This window comes from Lytechinus pictus, chromosome 10, assembly GCF_037042905.1.
Source record: "Lytechinus pictus isolate F3 Inbred chromosome 10, Lp3.0, whole genome shotgun sequence".
Taxonomy (NCBI): Eukaryota; Metazoa; Echinodermata; class Echinoidea; order Temnopleuroida; family Toxopneustidae; genus Lytechinus; species Lytechinus pictus.
The window spans coordinates 17,647,408-17,667,385 of NC_087254.1; the positions used below are offsets into that span (position 1 = coordinate 17,647,408).

Genomic DNA, 19,978 nt, shown 5'->3' on the forward strand with positions numbered 1-19,978 from the left:
TACCTAATCAAAGGGTTCAGGTAAATTTTGAGGGTCAGATTTTTATTTTCTTTGTTAAATTAAATGTACACATTTATCCTAACATGTTTGATTAAAATCCTTGGAATTTTTTTCAAATTTCAGTACAAACACTTAGCAAGGAGTTCAGTCATGCGAAGGAGAGTAGAGATAAACAAATCTCTGAACTAAGAAAAATGGTGGAACATAGCAGTCAAACAACTATTAATGATTATGAAAAGAGGGTAAGTAATGGTTTTATTTGAAATGTGTATATTTCTAGACTAGCTGTTTTAACATTATAGATAACTCAAATGAATGTCCCGTCATATTTATGAAAATTTTATTAATGAATGATTTATGAAATAAGTATGCTTAAAATATTATTTTTGAAAACAAAACAATGAAAATATGCAAATTAAAAAAAACTCTTGAAAATCCAATTTCTACTTCCTATCATTGCCATGTTCCAAACAAGAGAGAACAAATATGAACCTATTAATTTGTACTGAAATCAAAGACAGTTGTGTTGAGATGGGGAAAAATGAGAAGAGGGAGCGTTTTATTCATATTCCTGAGGCTGCTCATTTCACTTTACCCTTTTATAATGAACACGGTGTGAAAGTATGGGGGAAAAATAGCTCTCTGCAACCCTGTAATTTTCCCGCTGTAGAGGGGGAAAAAATATTGAATTTCTTGAAAAAAGAGGAAAATAGGAGAATGAAGAAAACAAAAGAGGAAGAAGGATAAAGAAAAGAAAAGAAAGAAAGCAAGATATAAAAATGAAAGAAAAAAGGGGAAAGAACAATGAGAGGAAGTTTGAAAGAAGAAAAGGGGAGTTAGAAGGATTTACATTCTTAGCAAATGTTCGATAAAATATTGAATTTGAATGATTAAAAGCTGTTTCACTATTCAGGCATTTTATTATGTCACACATAGAAGAAATGATCCAGATAACATTATTGATATCTCAATACCTGCTTACATTCAACCTTTCATTTCAAGTTTGGGGCTACACTATGCAAATTTCAGATTGACCAACACTGAAATGTCAACACCAAACTTGAAATCACCCAGTGTATTTTTTTTCCATTGACATCCATTTGTTGTAGCTTCATGATGCAGTAGCAGACTTTGAACAGGATAAGTTTGATATGCAGAAGAAACAAACCAGTGCTATCCAAGACATTTTAGAAGATACCAATATTAAACTACAGAAGATGGAGATGGATTATAATACACAGGTTGAGAGTCATGTAAGATTTTTTTTATTTATAATCTTTATCCCTCACAAAGCGAAGTTTAAAGGGGCTATAATATAGGAATCAGTGTACAGTCTGTCTGTTGCAAATATTACGGGTTGAACTACTTCCTCAGTTCTTAACCAAGTCTTGTGAAATTTGGAACACAGATGGGTCTTGGGGTAAAAATGAGCAAGGCACATTTTTTTGCATTTGTTTGAAATTGTGTTGCCATGGTATTCCCATGGTCACAACATAATATGTGGCAAAGTATTAGGTAAAAATCTTGCGTTTTGAAATTCTTTATCAAACCAATGCTAATGAAATATGTCTCACATATTAGTCTTATCGTAAAGCTGGGCAAGACATTTTTCCAGAACATCGTGCAGATTGTACTTTTTCATTTATGACCTATGCTCATGAAATTTGGCACACACATAGGTCTTGAGCTGAAGAAGTCCAAGACACATCTAAGCATTTTTCAGATCTGTTGTTTCCATGGTAACAACATATGGCAAAAAAATACATGAAAATTCATTGTGGATCAAACTTCTGCCTGAAGATCCTGTTCCAGTTTCAGGTCACATGACCAAGGTCAAAGCTCACTTAGGGTCAATGAAATTTGACCTTGTTGGGGGAATTTATGGAGTTGTCATCATAACTTTAAAATTTTATGGATCTTGGTCATGAAACTTACATGTAGACATAAGAGCAATTAGGTATCCCTGAACATCCTGTGCGAATTTCAGGTCACATGACCAAGGTCAAAGGTCATTTAGGGTCAACAAACTTTGAGAATGTTGGGGGTATTTGCGGATTGTCATCATAACTTTGAAAGTTTATGGATCTACACATGTAATTCATGAAACAAAGACCTAAGGCTTGTCAAGTATGTTTTGCACATGGTCATTTTGGGTAAATGGACATAGTATTTTGTTATCATATGAGTGTTTTCTTTTGTGAATAATTATTCAATAGCTGTATTAAAAGTCAGCAATGTTGCTATAGTGAATCGCGTAAAGCAGGCGAGACAGCCAGAGGCGTTCTATTTGTCTGATATATTTATATATAATACCCAAATATTTTATTTAAACTGTTCACATGAAATAATTTTTCATACATACCGTAAGTAACGGTCTATTAACCGCACCTTTTTCTCGGCGGGATAGAAGCAAAAGTCGGGGGGTGCAGTTTATCCACGGTGACGGGTCTGAGTCAGCCCGTCGTAACCCCTCCCAAACATGTAAGACATCTGCCAGTTCACAACACATCGAGTGGCCGGGCGTAGCCGCCCAGGGCAATGTCGTTTAGAGGGGTATGAGCCGCCCGTAATGGGAAGCGATTATTACGATCGTAATAAAATATTGTCCATAACAAACGCACCCAACTTCATGACACTAATTTCGACTTTATTCTCGATTCAAAGCAGCGAAGTTCCCTGGCTAAGTTCAAAGAGACGCCAAGCATAATCGGTAATATTTTGTCACATCTGAGCGAGAGTTGAGTGATCCGAGAGCGCTGCTTGCGTTGTATTGTGGTTATAGTGCGACTTAAGCTGGCGCTATTCATTTTAACCCCTCTCCAAAGTCCCGTTTCGCGCCAGCTTATTTTTTCTTTCCCGTTTGCTTTTCATAAGATACCATATACACCGTGCACCAGGCACAAGAGAGACAGCACGAAGCCGTAAAAACAACTGGAAAAAATGCAAATTTCTTTGTTTCTTGAACCTTCCTGTAATCCCGTATCCAAAATTCATGCTAAGACATTGAATGCTAGACAAATTCTGAAAGTGATTGTGAGGTTGTGATGCAAGAAATGTGAATTTTTCATCCTCCTACGTCGGGAAAGACACAGATCATAATTTGATAAGATGTACTGGTACCGTATCGTAGTTTGCAATGTACAAGAACGGCAGTGCTGTGTGTGTGTATACTGTGACTGTGAGGTGAGTGAGTGTGTAAGTGGCCAATATTGTCGGGACCTTTCTTTCTTGCTAACATTTGTAGATGAATTGATCAAGAACAGCAGATTTCGGCATACCCGTAATCTCTTTGGATACTTTGAAATCTTTAACTTAGTGTTGTTTCTTCGTAACTCAAATATGCATGTAAATGTGAGAAGGATTTTTTTTTTTTTTTTTTTAGTCCAAAGGTTGGGGTGTGGTTAATCCACGGGTGCGGTTTATAGTCCGTTACTAGTTACGGTAATCACAAAATATATCAAAATATCTTTTATTTAAAAAAAGAAAAAAAATCATATCCTTCACATCATGTTATAGGGCATACACATTCATATTATTCTAGCAATGAATTTGAATAGTTACGATCACTTATGGAAGATTAACCAACAGTTAGATTATGCTTCAATTACTATATATATTTTTGATTTAGGCTGAAGTGATCAGAGAACTTGAGGGTAAGCTACATCAACTAGGTCTAGAACTGACCAATCAGCAATCAGGACAGCAACGCATCACAGAGGAGAAATCAAACCTGGAAAGACAAGCACAACTTCTCAATGTAGAGCTAGAGAATGTTTCTCAGAGGTAAGTATGAGTTGTTTGAAACTGTTTTCTGTAAGTTGTTAGAAATATTAGTGAAATTCAACCATGTTTCAACATCAAGGTATTTTATGAGCTAGCTTCATAATCTATTCAGACTTCTGATGGGAACAAATTTGTAAATCATTTGATTACAATGCTTTCATTCTCTTTGCATTTTTTTTCTTGAAGTAGTGTAATGGTGTCACCTTTATGTCATTTTCATCTTTTCTCAATTTTATTCAATATCAGTGTCACCATGTTAAGAAAAGAAATTCATTGTTTTCAAGATTTTTAAAGGAGAATTGAAGAAAAGCAGTATACAGTCCGACCTCTCTAATCCGGCCTCCCCTTATCCAGATCTATCTATTATCCAAACGCACACTTGTCAGAATTTTTTTTTTAATCTAGTACATGGGGAAATGAGATTTCAATCTAAATTCCAAATTCCTACGCAACCTCACTTTGATTACATACATTTTCCAATATAGTCTACCTACAACCACATTATTTTTTTAATGAAAATATCTTACCCAAATCACCAAAAGAACTTAGACAGGATAATTTTCCAGTAAATCAGGCCAGATTTAGGGCACAGTGCAACCATTTTATCCCGCTTTCTTTTTTTTCTGTTTCTTGAAAAAAAAAAACATGTCTCGCTAGGCCTCATCTTGCTTTATGGACATCCCCATCTATATTTGAGCCTACAGTTAGTATAACAATGGCTGACTTTGTGAAGCTGCGATGCCTGCTGCGATGATCCAATATTCAAACTTAGTTTCATTGAGTCACTCTCTTTCTTTCGAGGTATGCTCGATGTATTCCTCAATCATTTCAGCAGGTAAATTATCCAGGAGTTTTGGCAACCAATCAATTTCATTTCCTTAAAAACAAACCACCTATAATTTGCACTGACACTGCAGTGAATACTGTCTGTGTGCGCCCACTACAATGGATTACGTGTAGCTTCCATTGGGGAGGCAGCTGCATGTATTTAATATGGGGTCTCCCAGATCTGGATAAATCCCTTATCCAGATTGGTGCTGGTCCCAACGTGTCGGGATAAGAGAGGTTAGACTGTAGTTTGAATCTGTATATTAAAGTAAACCCTTGTTTCTAAATAATGCTTGTGACATCTGAACCCATTACATGCTGGAAATGGATGGTCCCCGTAGTACACTATGGACTGGTGCGCCGTGGTCTAGTTTTTACGACTCCTGTCTTTTAATCAGAGGGATGTGGCTTTTAATCCAAGCCATGCTGTTTTCCTTCAGCAAGAAATTTACCCTCATTGTGCTGCACTCAACCCAGGTGAGGTGAATGGGTACCCGGCAGGATTAATTCCTTGAATGCACCGAGCGCTGAAAGGCAGCTCGAGCTAAAGCCATTGTAATAATAAGAACAATGCGCGCCTCGGATTAAATTATTTATAGATAGATGGCACTATATAAATACCTATTATTAATACCGGTATCATTTTTTAAAGGGAATAACATGCTTAATTCAGTAGTCGAACGGCTTAAAATGTACTGTTTGTTATAATTTGATTCAGGTACATAGCCATGCAGAAAGACTTTGACATGAAGAAGGTTGACTATGAGAGAGAACTGAAAAGTTTGAGAGGGAAATCTGAAGCCAGAGTTGATTTCTTGAAAGAGGAGCATGCTTCTACTCTCGCAAAGGTACAGTGATTACTGGTGGGTGTTTCATAAAACTGTTCATAAAGTTATGAACGACTTTGCGCACAACTTAACCCACAACTGGAACATGTTCTCAGTTACTGAATCAGCTAGATGGGGATCACTTAGCACAAGAAATGGTCACCAGTTTCGTGTAAAGTAGTTTGTAACTTACAAAAAGCTTTATGAAACACTCGCCTACTGTCTTATGATATAATAATAATATGAAAATATGAAATTTGGCCCATGATAAATAGTGGAGATGTCGTGCAGATACATCATTTTTGCATAAACGTAGGACTAATGTGGACAGTTGGATATTTTGGCTAAATGCTGTATCTACATAAAAATAGTTATTTTGATGAAAAACAAAAGTTTAATGTAATAAAAACTACTAAGGAAGATGAATTTAATGACATTCTTATAAATCTAACTAAATTCAACACTGGGAAATTTTCTTTTGAAGAAAGACTAAAGCTATAACTTCAAAGTGATTTTTCTTAGAATGTGCATTTTGCAGATACATCGTTTTGCCATGTAACGACCGAGTCACTCTTAAGTTACGAACAGCTTTATGAAACGACCCCCAGGTAGTGAACGTTGATGAAGTGGAAAGAATCTGGAGACAAGAAAGAAGGATGTATTTGTTTTCACTTCACTTTATTTCAAAAAAATATATACCAATTTCAATGTTACACATCTTTCTGTCTATTCCAGTGAGATTAATTTAAAATGAAGAAATTAATCAATTTGGGGTGTTTTGTTCTATTCTCCCTGTACAGATAACAGAAAGTAATAAAGATTATGAAGATAAAATACATGAATTAAGACAGGCATTACAGGATAGTGAACTCAACAGACAGAGACAAGTCAGAGTAAGTAATCAGTTTATCAAATCGGGAAGGACATACATGTAGTATAGTAATGGTAATGACATCTATTTTCCTACGTTTAAAGCTGATACAGATGTGTTATTTGGTAAGACATTCATCATGTTCATTAGAGAGGAAGACTTTATTATGTAGATATTGGAGATGTTATTTCAAGGGCAAATTCATACTGCTTTCATTGGCAATAGCACACTATATTCCACATGCTGAAGATCCTGCTTTAACATTCCTGATTTTATAGCATTGGTCAAATTTCTATCATGTGACTAAGTGTAATTTCCCAATCATTCATATTGATGATATTGATTTTTTTTTTTAAAGAAAATCTTCATTTCTGTACTGAATTCTTTCTTGTATAGAAGTATATTGTTTTCTTTGTACAGTGTATATAGTTAAATGGTTTCATGCATGGAATGTGAAGTAAGTAATCACCTCCTGATTTCAGGTGACGAGACAAAACATCACTTCCACAGAGATCTAGATGTTTCTGTTTCTGTTTATGGTAACTCCCGCAGGAACTCAGCAGGACAGCATTTTTTGCTGGTAAACGCCAAGCTGGTATATAACCAATTACCTAGGAAACATTTTACGTCTAGGTTAATCAGTCATAGTGGCTGACGTTATAGACGACAGATATCACTCTCGGGCCTTTTTATCAAAGTGGAGACAATGGCAGAGTAGGGATTCGAACTCACAACCTTGCAATTATGAGTCCAATGCTCTAACCACTGGACCACACGACCCGTGGATGTACATGCTCTTTCCTCAGCTTTGCCCTAGAAACAGAGCTACATCCCCAAAAGTAATATATTTCCCATCACTTTCACCAACCGTGATAATTGGATTAAAATTGAATTTTTTATTGAGGAATTAGATGAAATGCTAGGTGAGGTTTTGCCAATAAGCCCAAACTTGCCGGTTATACTAGGAATGAGATTTTACCATGTGGTAATTCACTGCTTCTTTGTGATTTGTCTTATTAACCAGGAGCTAGAGAGTGAACATAAACAAGACAAACTTCATCAGGAGCAGCTTAATGAGAGAAAACTACAAGGGCTTCGTTCACAGATGGGCTTGGAGAAAGAAGATGTAGAAAGACAACTCAGACAAGCTCAAAATAACAATCAGTATGTACCTCTACAAACATTCTAATTGTTCATTTTCACTTAATACAGAGCTTCCAAGTCTCTCGGATCCTGCGGGAGAATACTGGATTCGATCCAATCTCCCGTTCTCCCGACCCCATGCCAAAATCTCCCGGATAATTGTGATTTTTAGCTGTTAAATTGTAAAATTCATAAAAACGACTGTTTTACGAGTCTAGCAAGTTCAACTCCCTGTACACCCACGTGGAAACTCCTTATCACATTTTCATTTTACCCAGTTACTTTACCAGTTTTTGTATAATCGTACATTGATTTCCAATGTAAATGAAGATAATTTTACCGAACGACTGGTGAATTAGTCTAACAAGCAATTTTTTTTTTCTGGTTCTGCAATGTGCGTGAGGGAAACACTTCAGCGGCACTCCATGCACATGCCCCCGATGCGCCCCGGTGCGGCACTGCCTGGTCTCCGGCAGACTGCGCCGCGGCAGGAGGCTATGCGAGAAGGGAAGTCCGATGCATTTTTCGGAAGCTTGTCTGCGCTTTATTCGAGCTGAAACTGTGGATCAACGATGGGTTACTATTATAATTACACCCTGACTTTTAGGAATAATTTTATTGACAATCCTGAAGAACAGAAGCAAAGTGGAGATTTTTTTGCCTACTTTTACTTGGGTAGATCGGATTCGAACATTTTCTCTTTCGTGAGTGAGCTAGCCTGGCGCTGGCTGGCTGTGCGTGCTTGCTACAAAAAGGCAATTTTCACAGGAATCCCTCGGCCCTCTTTACAGGGCCAGGCAAGCTCATCTTCCACTACTGCAGCCCTTTCCCCCTCTGGACAATAAAGGTATTTTCATGTTGAATGCATTCTTTTATGAATCATTTTAATATGTTCTACTGTATTGTCTGAAGCTTGAACTTATTTTTTAGTCAATGACAATTCATGATACCTCTCTAATGTGCATTTAATCTAGACTATGTGCCAAAAGTTTTGATGGTTTACTTAAGACAGCTGTCGGATACTATCAAATGTTGTTTCTTAATGAGTTTTGCTACCCAAAACTCCCGTCCGTGGGACATTTCGCCGCGCGCTCCCTCACAAAATCATACCTCCGCGAAATCTTCTGGATTCTATCATCCCAATGTTGGCAGCTCTGTTAATATACAAAACAGTAGCATTGTGGCGTGAAGATTTTTTTTTCTTTTTATAATGCCTGTCATCATAATAAAAAATTATACATATCATCGATGGCATTTGTAAAAACCTATGCACACCATGTACCTTTTGATTAGTCTAAACACATGAGGCATAGCTGAGGGTATTTGGACTGTGTCAAACACATGTGTGGGTATTTATTATACGTAGTGCCCAAACAAAATGATGTGTATTATTTGTTTTATAAGATAGTGATATGGATCCTTATTTGATAAACCATTCTCATTTTAAAACCATGACCAGTCCTTTTACTTGACCGCTCGTAATTGATTATGGTCATCTATGCAGTAGGACAAGTAAGTGACCGGTCACATACATGCACAACCTATTGTTTCATTAGGATCCACTTTATCTTATAAAAATATCTATTAAACTTTTATAAATATATTTCATTGTACATTTTAAACTAAAGAAGAAATGATAGTGGAGCGGTTATGTGACAAAAAATGGCCAAGATGCTCGGATCTGGCAGAAAGTGTGAAATTTGGCATACAGGGGTATTTTTGGGCGCTGATTTCAAAAATTGCCGGCCCCAAGCGATTTGACCATCGGGTCGGCCGCCATTTTGAAATCCAAGATGGCCGCCATGAAATATCATTAAATGACAATTTCTTGAGTTTTACATGACATGTGACACTGAAATTTGGCATATAGTGGTATTTTGAGGCACTGATTTCAAATATTGCCGCCCATCAGCAATTTGACCATTTGGTCGGCGGCAAAATGGCCGCCATCTTGAAATCCAAGATGGCCGCCATGATATATTATTGCAATCATTTTCTCGAGTTTTATATGAACTGCGGTATTGAAATTTGGCATATAGGCTTAATTTGGGGTGCTGATTTCAAATATTGCCGGCCCCAAGTGATTTGACCATCGGGTCGGCCGCCATTTTGAAATCCAAGATGGCCGCCATTTTGAAATCATTAATGTCATTTTCATGAGTTTTACATGACGTGTGACACTGAAATTTGGTATGTTGGGGTATATTTAGGCACTGATTTCAAATATTGCCGGCCCCCAGCAATTTGACCACTTCGTCGGCGGTCTTCCGAACCGTCGTATCCACATACGACGGTGCAAACCCATTTCAGAGAAAATCGACTTCAAAGTTTACTATAATTTTCACATTCAGTTCCCCAGCCTTAAAACATATTCATTGCTAGAAAAATACATGGTTGGAAAGACCAAGACAATTGCTTGACAATGGTATCCTTATTTTTACACAAAAGCAAGGATCAGAGAAAATATCGCAAAAGAGCTACATGCTTGTAATTTCGGTTGAGCGGTTTAGATTTCCCCCGTACAAAAACGCCATAGGGAATTCAACAACCCTGACCGCGACTTCAATGCGCGCGGTCAGTCAAAACGTCGTATCGCTTTTCACGTGCAAAGTCAATGCAGTGCAGGTGGCCGATACGACAGTTTGGCTGACCGCGCGCATTGAAATCGCGGTCAGTCAAAACGTCGTATCGCTCTGTTACAGTACACGTTTCCAATGGGATTTTCGCATTTTATTAAAAAAATGTATGGCATCGCCGTGAAAATCCTCTCATATCTCAGAAAATAAAATAAATTGCTGCCTAGAAATTTAGTTATGAATAGAGTAGGACTTGAACTTTAATTTTCTGCAAAAATCTCAAAAATCTCAAAAAAAAAATTTGGACTAAAATTGACTGATACGACGGTTCGGATGACCGCCGACGACTTGGTCAGTGGCTAAATGGCCGCCATTTTGAAATCCAAGATGGCCGCCATGAAAAATCATTAAATGTCATTTTCTTGAGTTTTACATGATATGTGACACTGAAATTTGGCATATAGGCTTAATTCGGGGTGCTGATTTCATATATTGCCGGCCTCAAGCGATTTGAACATCGGGTCAGCCGCCATTTGAAATCCAAGATGGCCGCCATGAAAAATCATTGAACTCATTTTCTTGAATTTTACATATGTACCCCTGAAATTTGTAGTATATCGGTATCTAGGTGAGTTCATTTAAAACATTGCTGGCTCCAAGCAATCTGACAATTGGTCGGCGGAAAAATGGCCCACATCTTGAATTCGAAGCTGGCTGCCTTAGAAATATTGCAATTATTTCGTTGAGTTTTATATGATCTGCGGTATTGCACTTTGACATATAGAAGTAGTGTGGGGAGCTTATTTCAAATATTGCTGGCCCTCAGCGATCTGATCTCCTGAGTCAGGGTTATACGGGCCAAAGATATTCATTCGAGCCAATTAACCCATTTAATTCTCAATTTTTTATTTTGATATTGCTGATTGACAAAAATGAATGAATATGATTGATAATCAAACACTGATTCTAGGGAGGGTAACTTTACTGAACTTCCTTTTTTCAAATTGGGAAGAAATATCGCCACTTTGGAACCATTTTTATACTGGCGGGAGAAGTATTGCCATTTTACTGTCGCAAGTGATGAATTTGATCCTGTCAGGTGTAGTCTTCATAAATGCCGATTTATTTTTTAAATGAGCTGGTCGAGGTACCCTTTTCTGGTCAGATATGGAATGTCAGACATATATCCTATCCACTGGACAGGTAGTAAACATTCAATTCTCGAATTTCATCCTTATTTTTTTAGAGCGTCTCTTTAACACACGAGTCTATGGGAAATAGTTTAGGCCCGTGATACCTCAGCTGCAAAATGGCAGCCATCTTGAAATCCAAGATGGCTGCCATAAAAAAAAATCATAAAAAAAATAAAGTATCATGATTATAACGTAGGTATTATTTTGAAATCTTGGGGTATTGAAATTTCCCCCCCAGTAATCTGTCCAATATATATACTGCAAAATGGCCACCATCTTGAAATCTAGAGAGGATCGACCATCATGAAAATTCATTAAAATAATTTTCTTGAGTTTTAAATAAGTTGAGGCACTGCATTTTAAACATACAGGCAGGTTTTGGCCTGCTGGTTTTAGAATATTGCTGCCCCAGTGATTGATCCACCGGGTCAGCTGAAAATGACCGCCACTTTGACATCTAAGATGGCTACTACGAAATATCTTTCAAATTTTTTCCTGAATTCTACATAACCTGTGACACTGTAAATTGGTATTATGAAGCAAAAACTTGTATTGAATGTTAATTTCAAATATGGATAGATAATGAACATATAACACTTAACACACTTTATCTGCCATTTTAAATTCCAATATGACCCATCATGACACAAAGGACATGATTACCTAGCTTAGTTCTAAATATTGATCATTGTGGGGGAAAATAAGTACAATATGATAGCACGAATCAAAATTCATGTATGGTATAACTGATGGTAATCCATTTATTATTGCTATCAATCATTTATATGCTAGGCGGTTGACAGTGAATCTTACAGATCTCCAGGAATTACTTTGAAACGATTCAATTGATAACCATTGTGTGTTCGACAATCTGACAATGGGAGCATGTTCGCCTCACAATCGGGAGATCAAGCTCCGACAGCATAAGACCAAAAGATGTTAAAAGAGGGGAGTTGCTTCTACCCTGTTTGGCGGTCAACGAATTAAAGGGGAAGTTCACCCTGACAACAAGTTTATTGAAACAATAACATAATAAATAATGAAAACAATATTGAAGGTTTGAGGAAATTCCATCAAATATTTAAAAAGCTATTGGAATTTCATTTAGTGTATTTGTGACGTCAGATGCAAGCAGTTCCCCCATGTTTCTTATAGTACAAAACTCAATGAAATGTAGCCTCCTAAAAAAAATGAAAATGTTTTTTATTGAACCCTCAGTATATCAACAAACAAATGATTTCACACCCGCTCCAGAAAGAAAAAAATTACCCATGATGAACCATTTATGCATTTTGTATCACACAACATAATGGGGCAGCTGCTCGTACAGTATATGACGTCACAAATCAAAAACTTAAAATTCTGATATCTTAGATGGATTTACCAATATCTTTTTTGTATCATATTTTCTTGTGTTTTTACAACAAACTTTTCTCCGAGGTGAACTTCCCTTTTTAAGGGATAGAGCAACGTCCGACGTGGCGCTGCTAATTTGCTGCCGGGCTCACGATCTACAGGGTATGGGCAAAATAAATTTTCGGAGCATTTCTGTTACTGAATTCTATTTTGAACAATAAAATATGTATTATTATCATTCATCATTAATATTAATTCATCATCATCATCATCATACCACTATATAACTATCAGTACTTCAAGTCTGGAGCAGTTTTATCTTCATGTCGATTTGTAATAAAATATCACAATTAGTGGAGCAATATTCTGAAACAAGCAGGCCAAAAACCTGCCTGTATGTCTAAAATGCAGTGCCTCAAATTATTTAAAACCAAGAAAATGATTTCAATGAATTTTCATGACAGTCGATCCTCTCTAGATTTCAAGATGGTGGCCATTTTGCAGCATATCTATTGGACAGATTACTGGGGGCAATTTCAATATCCCTAGATGCCAAATGTTGAAATAATACATTACGTGATACTAGATAAAGTGATTTTTTTTTAATGATCTTTTTTAATGGCAGCCATCTTGGATTTCAAGATGGCTGACATTTTGCTTCTGACTCAGGGGATCAGATCGCTGAGGGCCAGCAATATTTGAAATAAGCACCCCGCACTCCGTCGATATATGTCAAAGTGCAATACTGCAGATCATATAAAACTCAAAAAAATAATTTACAGCCTCTCAACAGAAAATGATTCCGGATGGTTATTATTCAACCAAAGCCACTTCAAATGTGGAACTGCAGAAGAAGCTAGCTGGTTTTTGTATTCATGGTGCTTCATACTTACGTAACATCTATATCAGCAATTAAGGGTGCCAAAGTTGTGGTTGTGTTGGATTTGTTTTCAGTGCCAATACAACGGGTTTTACTCACCATTATAATGTTGTACATCATTCAAACTTGGTAACCATATTTGAATTCAAAATAGCATATATTTAATATGTTTTTTTTCATTGATCAAGGATGCAAAGATCAAGTTTTTCTCCAAATTCAAAGTGTTAAAGGCAATACGTAAGACTTGAGCAAATAATCTTTCATGGCGGCCATCTTGTATTTCAAAATGGCAACCAAACAGGGGTCTGACAATAATCAGTGCCTAAATATATGCCTATATGACAACTTTCAGGGCCAGAGTTCATGTAAAACTCAAGACAATTATCATTGCTTTTAATTCATGGCGGTCATTTTGCCGAAACTGGGTGGTTACATTGCTGGTGGCCGGCAAAAATCAGTGCCACGTACTTCTGTATGCCAAAGTTTGGTGTCATATATAATGTAAAATCCAAGAAAATTATTTTGATATGGTTTTTCATGGCAGCCATCTTGCCGCTGAACTGATGGTCAGAGCACTTGTGGCTGGCAATATTTGAAATCAGCACCCAAAAATAGGTACTCTATTTGCCAAAGTTCAGAGCACATGTAAAATTCAAGAAAATGATTTTTAGTGATTTTCATGGCGGCCATCTTAGATTTCAAGATGGCGGCAGACCTGGTGGTAAGACTATTTGAAATAAGTGCCCTAAACTACACCTACACTGTACATGCTAAATTTCAATACCATAGCTCATACAAAACTCGAGAAAATTATTGCAACGATATTTCATGGTGGCCATCTTGGATTTTAAGATGGCGGCCGTTTTGCCGCTGACCTGGAGGTCAAATTGCTGGGGGGCCGGCAATATTTGAAATCAGTACCTCAAAATACCCCTATATGCCAAATTTCAGTGTCACATATCATGTAAAACTCAAGAAAATGACATTTAATGATTTTCATGGTGGCCATCTTGGATTTCAAAATGGCGGCCATTTAGACGCCGACCAAATGGTCAAATTGCTGGGGGCCGGCAATATTTGAAATCAGTGCCTAAAAATACCCCTGTATGCCAAATTTCAGTGTCACACGTCATGTAAAACTCAAGAAAATGACATTAATGAATTTCTCATGGCGGCCATCTTGGATTTCAAAATGGCGGCCGACCCGATGGTCAAATCACTTGGGGCCGGCAATATTTAAAATCAGCACCCCGAATTAAGCCTATATGCCAAATTTCAGTGTCACATATCATGTAAAACTCAAGAAAATGACATTTAGTGATTTTTCATGGCGGCCATCTTGGATTTCAAAATGGCGGCCATTTAGCCACCGACCAAATGGTCTAATTGCTGGGGGCGGCAATATTTGAAATCAGTGCCTATAAATACCTCAACATACCGAATTTCAGTGTCACACGTCATGTAAAACTCAAGAAAGTGACATTAATAATTTCTCAGGGCGGCCATCTTGGATTTCAAAATGGCGGCCGACCCGATGGTCAAATCACTTGGGGCCGGCAATATTTGAAATCAGCACCCCAAATTAAGCCTATATGCCAAATTTCAATACCGCAGTTCATATAAAACTCGAGAAAATGATTGCAATAATATATCATGGCGGCCATCTTGGATTTCAAGATGGCGGCCATTTTGCCGCCGACCAAATGGTCAAATTGCTGGGGGCCGGCAATATTTGAAATCAGTGCCTCAAAATACCCCTATATGCCAAATTTCAGTGTCACATGTCATGTAAAACTCAAGAAATTTACATTTAATGATTTATCATGGCGGCCATCTTGGATTTCAAAATGGCGGCCGACCCGATGGTCAAATCGCTTGGGGCCGGCAATTTTTGAAATCAGCGCCCAAAAATACCCCTGTATGCCAAATTTCACACTTTCTGCCAGATTCGAGCATCTTTTTCACATATCTACTGGACTATAGCAGGTAAGGAAGGAGGAGAATAAGGGGAGAAAGAGGTATTATAAATAGTATAGTGGAAGCGCTGTGGTGTAGCAGTTCTGACTCTAGCCTTGTAATCAGAGGGTCGTGTGTTCGAATCCCCCCATGGCCTAGTGTCCTTTGGCAAGGCGTTAATCCACACTTTGCCACTCTCCACCCAGGTGTTAAATGGGTACCCGGTAGGATGTGAAAGCCTATATGTAGTATGCCTTGCAATTGAGTCTTGGAACTCTTGTTGGAATGCTCCCCAGGAAGTGGAGAAGGTGCATACATTGTATGCGGGCATGCAAGGATCCGATGACCGGGGTAATAATATTCTGTAAAGCGCTTAGAGACGTCGTTCCGATGTATTAAGCGCTATATAAATGCGGAATATTATTATTTATTTATTTGTTATGATTGTCTTGAATGTCGACAGTGACAAGGAGGAGCAGATAAAACGACTGAAGGAATTACAACGACTACAAGCCAGGCAAGCTGAGAGGGCGCTAGAGGATTTTAAGAATCAAGTAGAAACCAATTCAGGAAGAATGTTTGATGACATGAAGACACAGGTAATAATTCAACTTGAGATCAAGATGGATCCAACTCCACTCCACTAATGGGGTGTTGCAAGATACTTGCGATCAATCGGAAGTCTATTTTTGGTCTGTAAATCAATATGTCTTGCAGTTAATTGCAAATTAGTGATTGATTGCTAATCTGCTCCTTGAAACAAATAGTTGATTTGATTTGCTACAGCTATCGTTGATCTATCAGTTATAAAATTGCAACAGAATATTTGCAATTGATCGCAAATATTTTCTTGCAACACACCCTTAATCAGTAGGAAGCTTTCTGAAAGATGATGGGTTGATAATGTGTAGGTTTTTTTCAGATGAAAATCTGTGTGAGAATGCGAGGCCCGAAATACCCCTTCATCCTCTTCCCATACACAATAAATCATGCTCCCAGCTACATACATGTATATACTAATATTTATCGATACTTTAGATATTATTGCGCATTTTGATGGGTCAAATGTCAAAAGCCATGGCCTTATCATTTCTTCTGCATGGGCTGTATATGCGTGCATGCATTAAACCAACGTAGCACCTTTGCAGGTCAGGTTGTTTTGGGACTTTGTTTTACTACTTTTCTTCTTTTCACAATCTTCACTATTTCCCCTTAGATGAAATAGGAGTAATTTGAGATCTGCTCATGGGTTCTTTTTGTGACAATAGAGACTGTTATCAGCACAAATACTCATACATGAAGGAGGGCTTTTAAAATGAAATTCACTTGCTTGTAATTAGCTGTGCAAAGGCAACAAAGCTTAATCAACAGATATGTTGGCCAAAGCATTGTGATGTATTACTGTGGGTAGTGTGTATTTTTGATGATTTTACTTTGGATGCATAGCATGTCAGTGATACATGTATGTAGGCTTGTAAGAAAACTAAAACTGGCCAGTGGAAAAAGTTGAATAACCACACTCTATATTTCCATGCTATGTACAAAACTTCAGTGATGTGCATTGACTGTTCAGAACTTAGTTACTTTGGATTATTACAGGTCTTCTTTTTTTTTTTTTTTTAAATGATCATTTTCTTTTTGTTTAGATGGCAGGAGTAGAAGCTGATTTGACTAAGTCAAAGGAGTTAAGAGAGAAGCAATCTAAAGAATATAAAAGACAGAGTGAAGAGGCAAGGAATACACATCAACAGCAGGTTAGATAGATATGGCTTTTATCTCATCTTTAATAATGCAAGGTTTTGGTTGCATGGAACTTTAGATATTTCTTTTGGTTCATTTCTTTTCAGTGATTAGAATTTATAGAAAAAAACGTCTAACTTCAAAGTGTGAAAGTTACTAGATGTTTATCTCAATAATCTATATCATTCCTGTTGTATTGATACTGGAGGCCATTTTATAAAGATGTTCGTAAGTCACAAATGATTTTATGCATGACTGGTGACCTTTTCTCAAGTCCATCTCAGAAAATTATTGATTTGAATAAATAGAGAAAAATCAAACTAGCATAATGCTTAAAATTTCATCAAAATTGGATGTAAAATAAGAAGTGTGGCTTATTTTTCACAAAAACATGTTATATGCACAACTCAGTGACATGCAAATGAGACAGCCGATGGTGTCCCTCACTCGCTATTTCTTCTGTTTTTTATTGATTGAATTACCGGTATACAACATTTAATTTGTTACAGATTTGACATTAAGGACCAACTCAACCGAACCATATATTATTAAACAATGCCAATTCCACATGTTCAGGGAGGTATTAATTGTTGTTTCACTTGGCATTGAGTAGAATATTTCATATTTCACATAAAAGATACAAAAGAAATAGTGAGTTGGTGATGTCATCAGTCCCCTCATTTGCATACCCACCAGGATGTGGATATAACTATTTTGTGAAATTAAGTGAAAATTTGAAATATCATAACTTTCTTACTTTATACCAATTTGATGAATTTTTCAGTGTTATGCTTGTTGGATTTTTCTCTTTCTATTCAAATCGACTTTCTTTTTTGTGGGGTGGACTTGTCCTTTAATAATGCAAGGTTTGGTTGCACAAAAATTAAGGTTATTTTTTTGAGTGATAAGAATTTAAAGAAAAAAGTGTCTAGCCTCAAAGTGTGAAAGTGACTAGATGTTTATCTCAATAATCTGTATCATTCCTGTTGTATTGATACTGGAGGCTATTTTATAAAGATGTTCGTAAGTCACAAATGATTTTATGTACGACTGGTGACCCTTTCGTACGCTACATGATATATCCTGTTGTAGCTCACGTAGCCCTTAAGACCAGATGAAGATGAATCATATCAGGTTAGTAAACTGGATCTGAAATCATCTGCATCTCTGCACCCTTCTTTCCTCCCAACAGTGTCCATTCTGAGACCCTCTTTGACCACCTTTCTTGGTTTGTCATTGGGTGTCATGTCACTATATTTGCCTTTCACTCTTGATATATTTTATTTTCTAGTTCATCTTTCATAATCCTGTCCCTCAAATATTTCCTTTGAAAACCAACCCCCTTCCAGTTATCTGAGCTGGAGCTCTCTCATCAGAGGGAGAGGGCTCGGATCCTCGAGCAATGTCAGGAGGAGAAGGATTGTCTCCAGGAGGAGCAGCAGGAGCTCTTGGAAACTACTAGGGAGAATCTTGAACAAAAGATTAGAGTATTGGAATCACGATCCCAGGAACAACAGACTAAAGATGCCAAGGTATGAAAACTGTCTTAACCCTATCTTAACTGGGCTATCTCGGACCAGTATATACTGAGGGGGTCATTTGACACCCCCCCCCCCCTCAGATCTCGGCTGCTGATTGCGCGATCGCCGCGAAAATTTGCACGCACGTAGAGCTGGATGTTAACTACAAGACTGTGTAGTAAAATTTTCAAGAAATTAATTGTTTATATTTTTTAATTAATTAATTATGCAAATAAGCGAATGAAATTTGCCCTTAATTTTTTTTTATTTTTTTTTATGTTTTTGCCTTTAACTCAATTTATATAGTTAATAAAATGTTAATTTTTGGGGGTGAGTATCAATTATTACATTTCTAACAAAAATCTACAAAAACATTGCAAAAATGTAATTAATTTCTTATGTATTTTTTTTTTTTAATCTTATATATTTCTTTGTTTTTTCAAACCTTTGTTTTTTATTGTTTTTCTGATGAACTTTGTCGGGGCCCCTTTTACGATCATAAATTGCATAAAATAAATCCATTCAAACCAACAAAAGTAAAAATAATCATACATTTATGATTTTTGGTTGAAAAACACAATTTGCATTGACTTTGTACACAAAATCACGTTTTTGAGCAATTTTGGGCCTGACATGCACATACAAAATGTTGTGTAATTTCGGAACCGCGCACCTGGGCATCTCAAATTTGGTCTCAAAAGATGCACAAGACTTGAAAGTAAAAAGTCAGCTAGCGGCGCGATCAAAAAAATTTGTGCGACGGCGTAGTGACAAAATTCGTCGAGGGGGGGTCAAATTGACCCCCCCAGTTTAATAAGGGTTAATCATTACAAACTCTTAAGGTCCCAGGAAGCACAGACTAAAGATGCTTAGGTATGACAACTGTTTTCATCAATACAAACTCTAAATTGACAATGAAATGAAAACAATGAAATTTTGTTTATTTGAAAATGCAAAGTGGCAATTTTTTGTTAAAATTTTGCTTTTATCATCCATATCCAAATTTGACTTTTCTAAAGTTATGAAAATTAATATTCCCATTTCACTTAAGCTAATTATTACACACTTGTCAGCCTAAATGGGTCAAATGAGAAAAAGTGATGTTTCGTATTTATTTGCCAAGCAAATCTATTTATAACATATTGTACCATGAGATTACTGAAACATTTACATTTTGATAAATGAAAATTTTTGCTTGGTAGGGAATAATTGAACATTACTATTCTCAAATTCACTGTTTGTTTGTTTGTTAACCAGAATACGTGTAGCTCAAAGTTTTGCCCAATAAATCTGTGACATGAGAAG

General features: G+C 36.9%; 1 protein-coding gene across 2 annotated transcripts in view; it reads left to right on the top strand.

The window, feature by feature from the left end:
- Nucleotides 1-19,978, top strand: part of LOC129269186 (centrosomal protein of 112 kDa-like) — a 42,331-nt gene that overhangs the window by 10,011 nt on the left and 12,342 nt on the right. For both annotated transcript variants that reach the window (XM_064105450.1, XM_064105451.1), the window contains exons 10-18: nt 124-242; nt 1,110-1,253; nt 3,629-3,783; nt 5,330-5,459; nt 6,239-6,331; nt 7,334-7,473; nt 15,877-16,012; nt 17,060-17,167; nt 18,503-18,685. In XM_064105450.1, the coding sequence (XP_063961520.1) occupies nt 124-242; nt 1,110-1,253; nt 3,629-3,783; nt 5,330-5,459; nt 6,239-6,331; nt 7,334-7,473; nt 15,877-16,012; nt 17,060-17,167; nt 18,503-18,685 (1,208 nt within the window). The remainder of the gene's footprint in view (nt 1-123; nt 243-1,109; nt 1,254-3,628; nt 3,784-5,329; nt 5,460-6,238; nt 6,332-7,333; nt 7,474-15,876; nt 16,013-17,059; nt 17,168-18,502; nt 18,686-19,978) is intronic.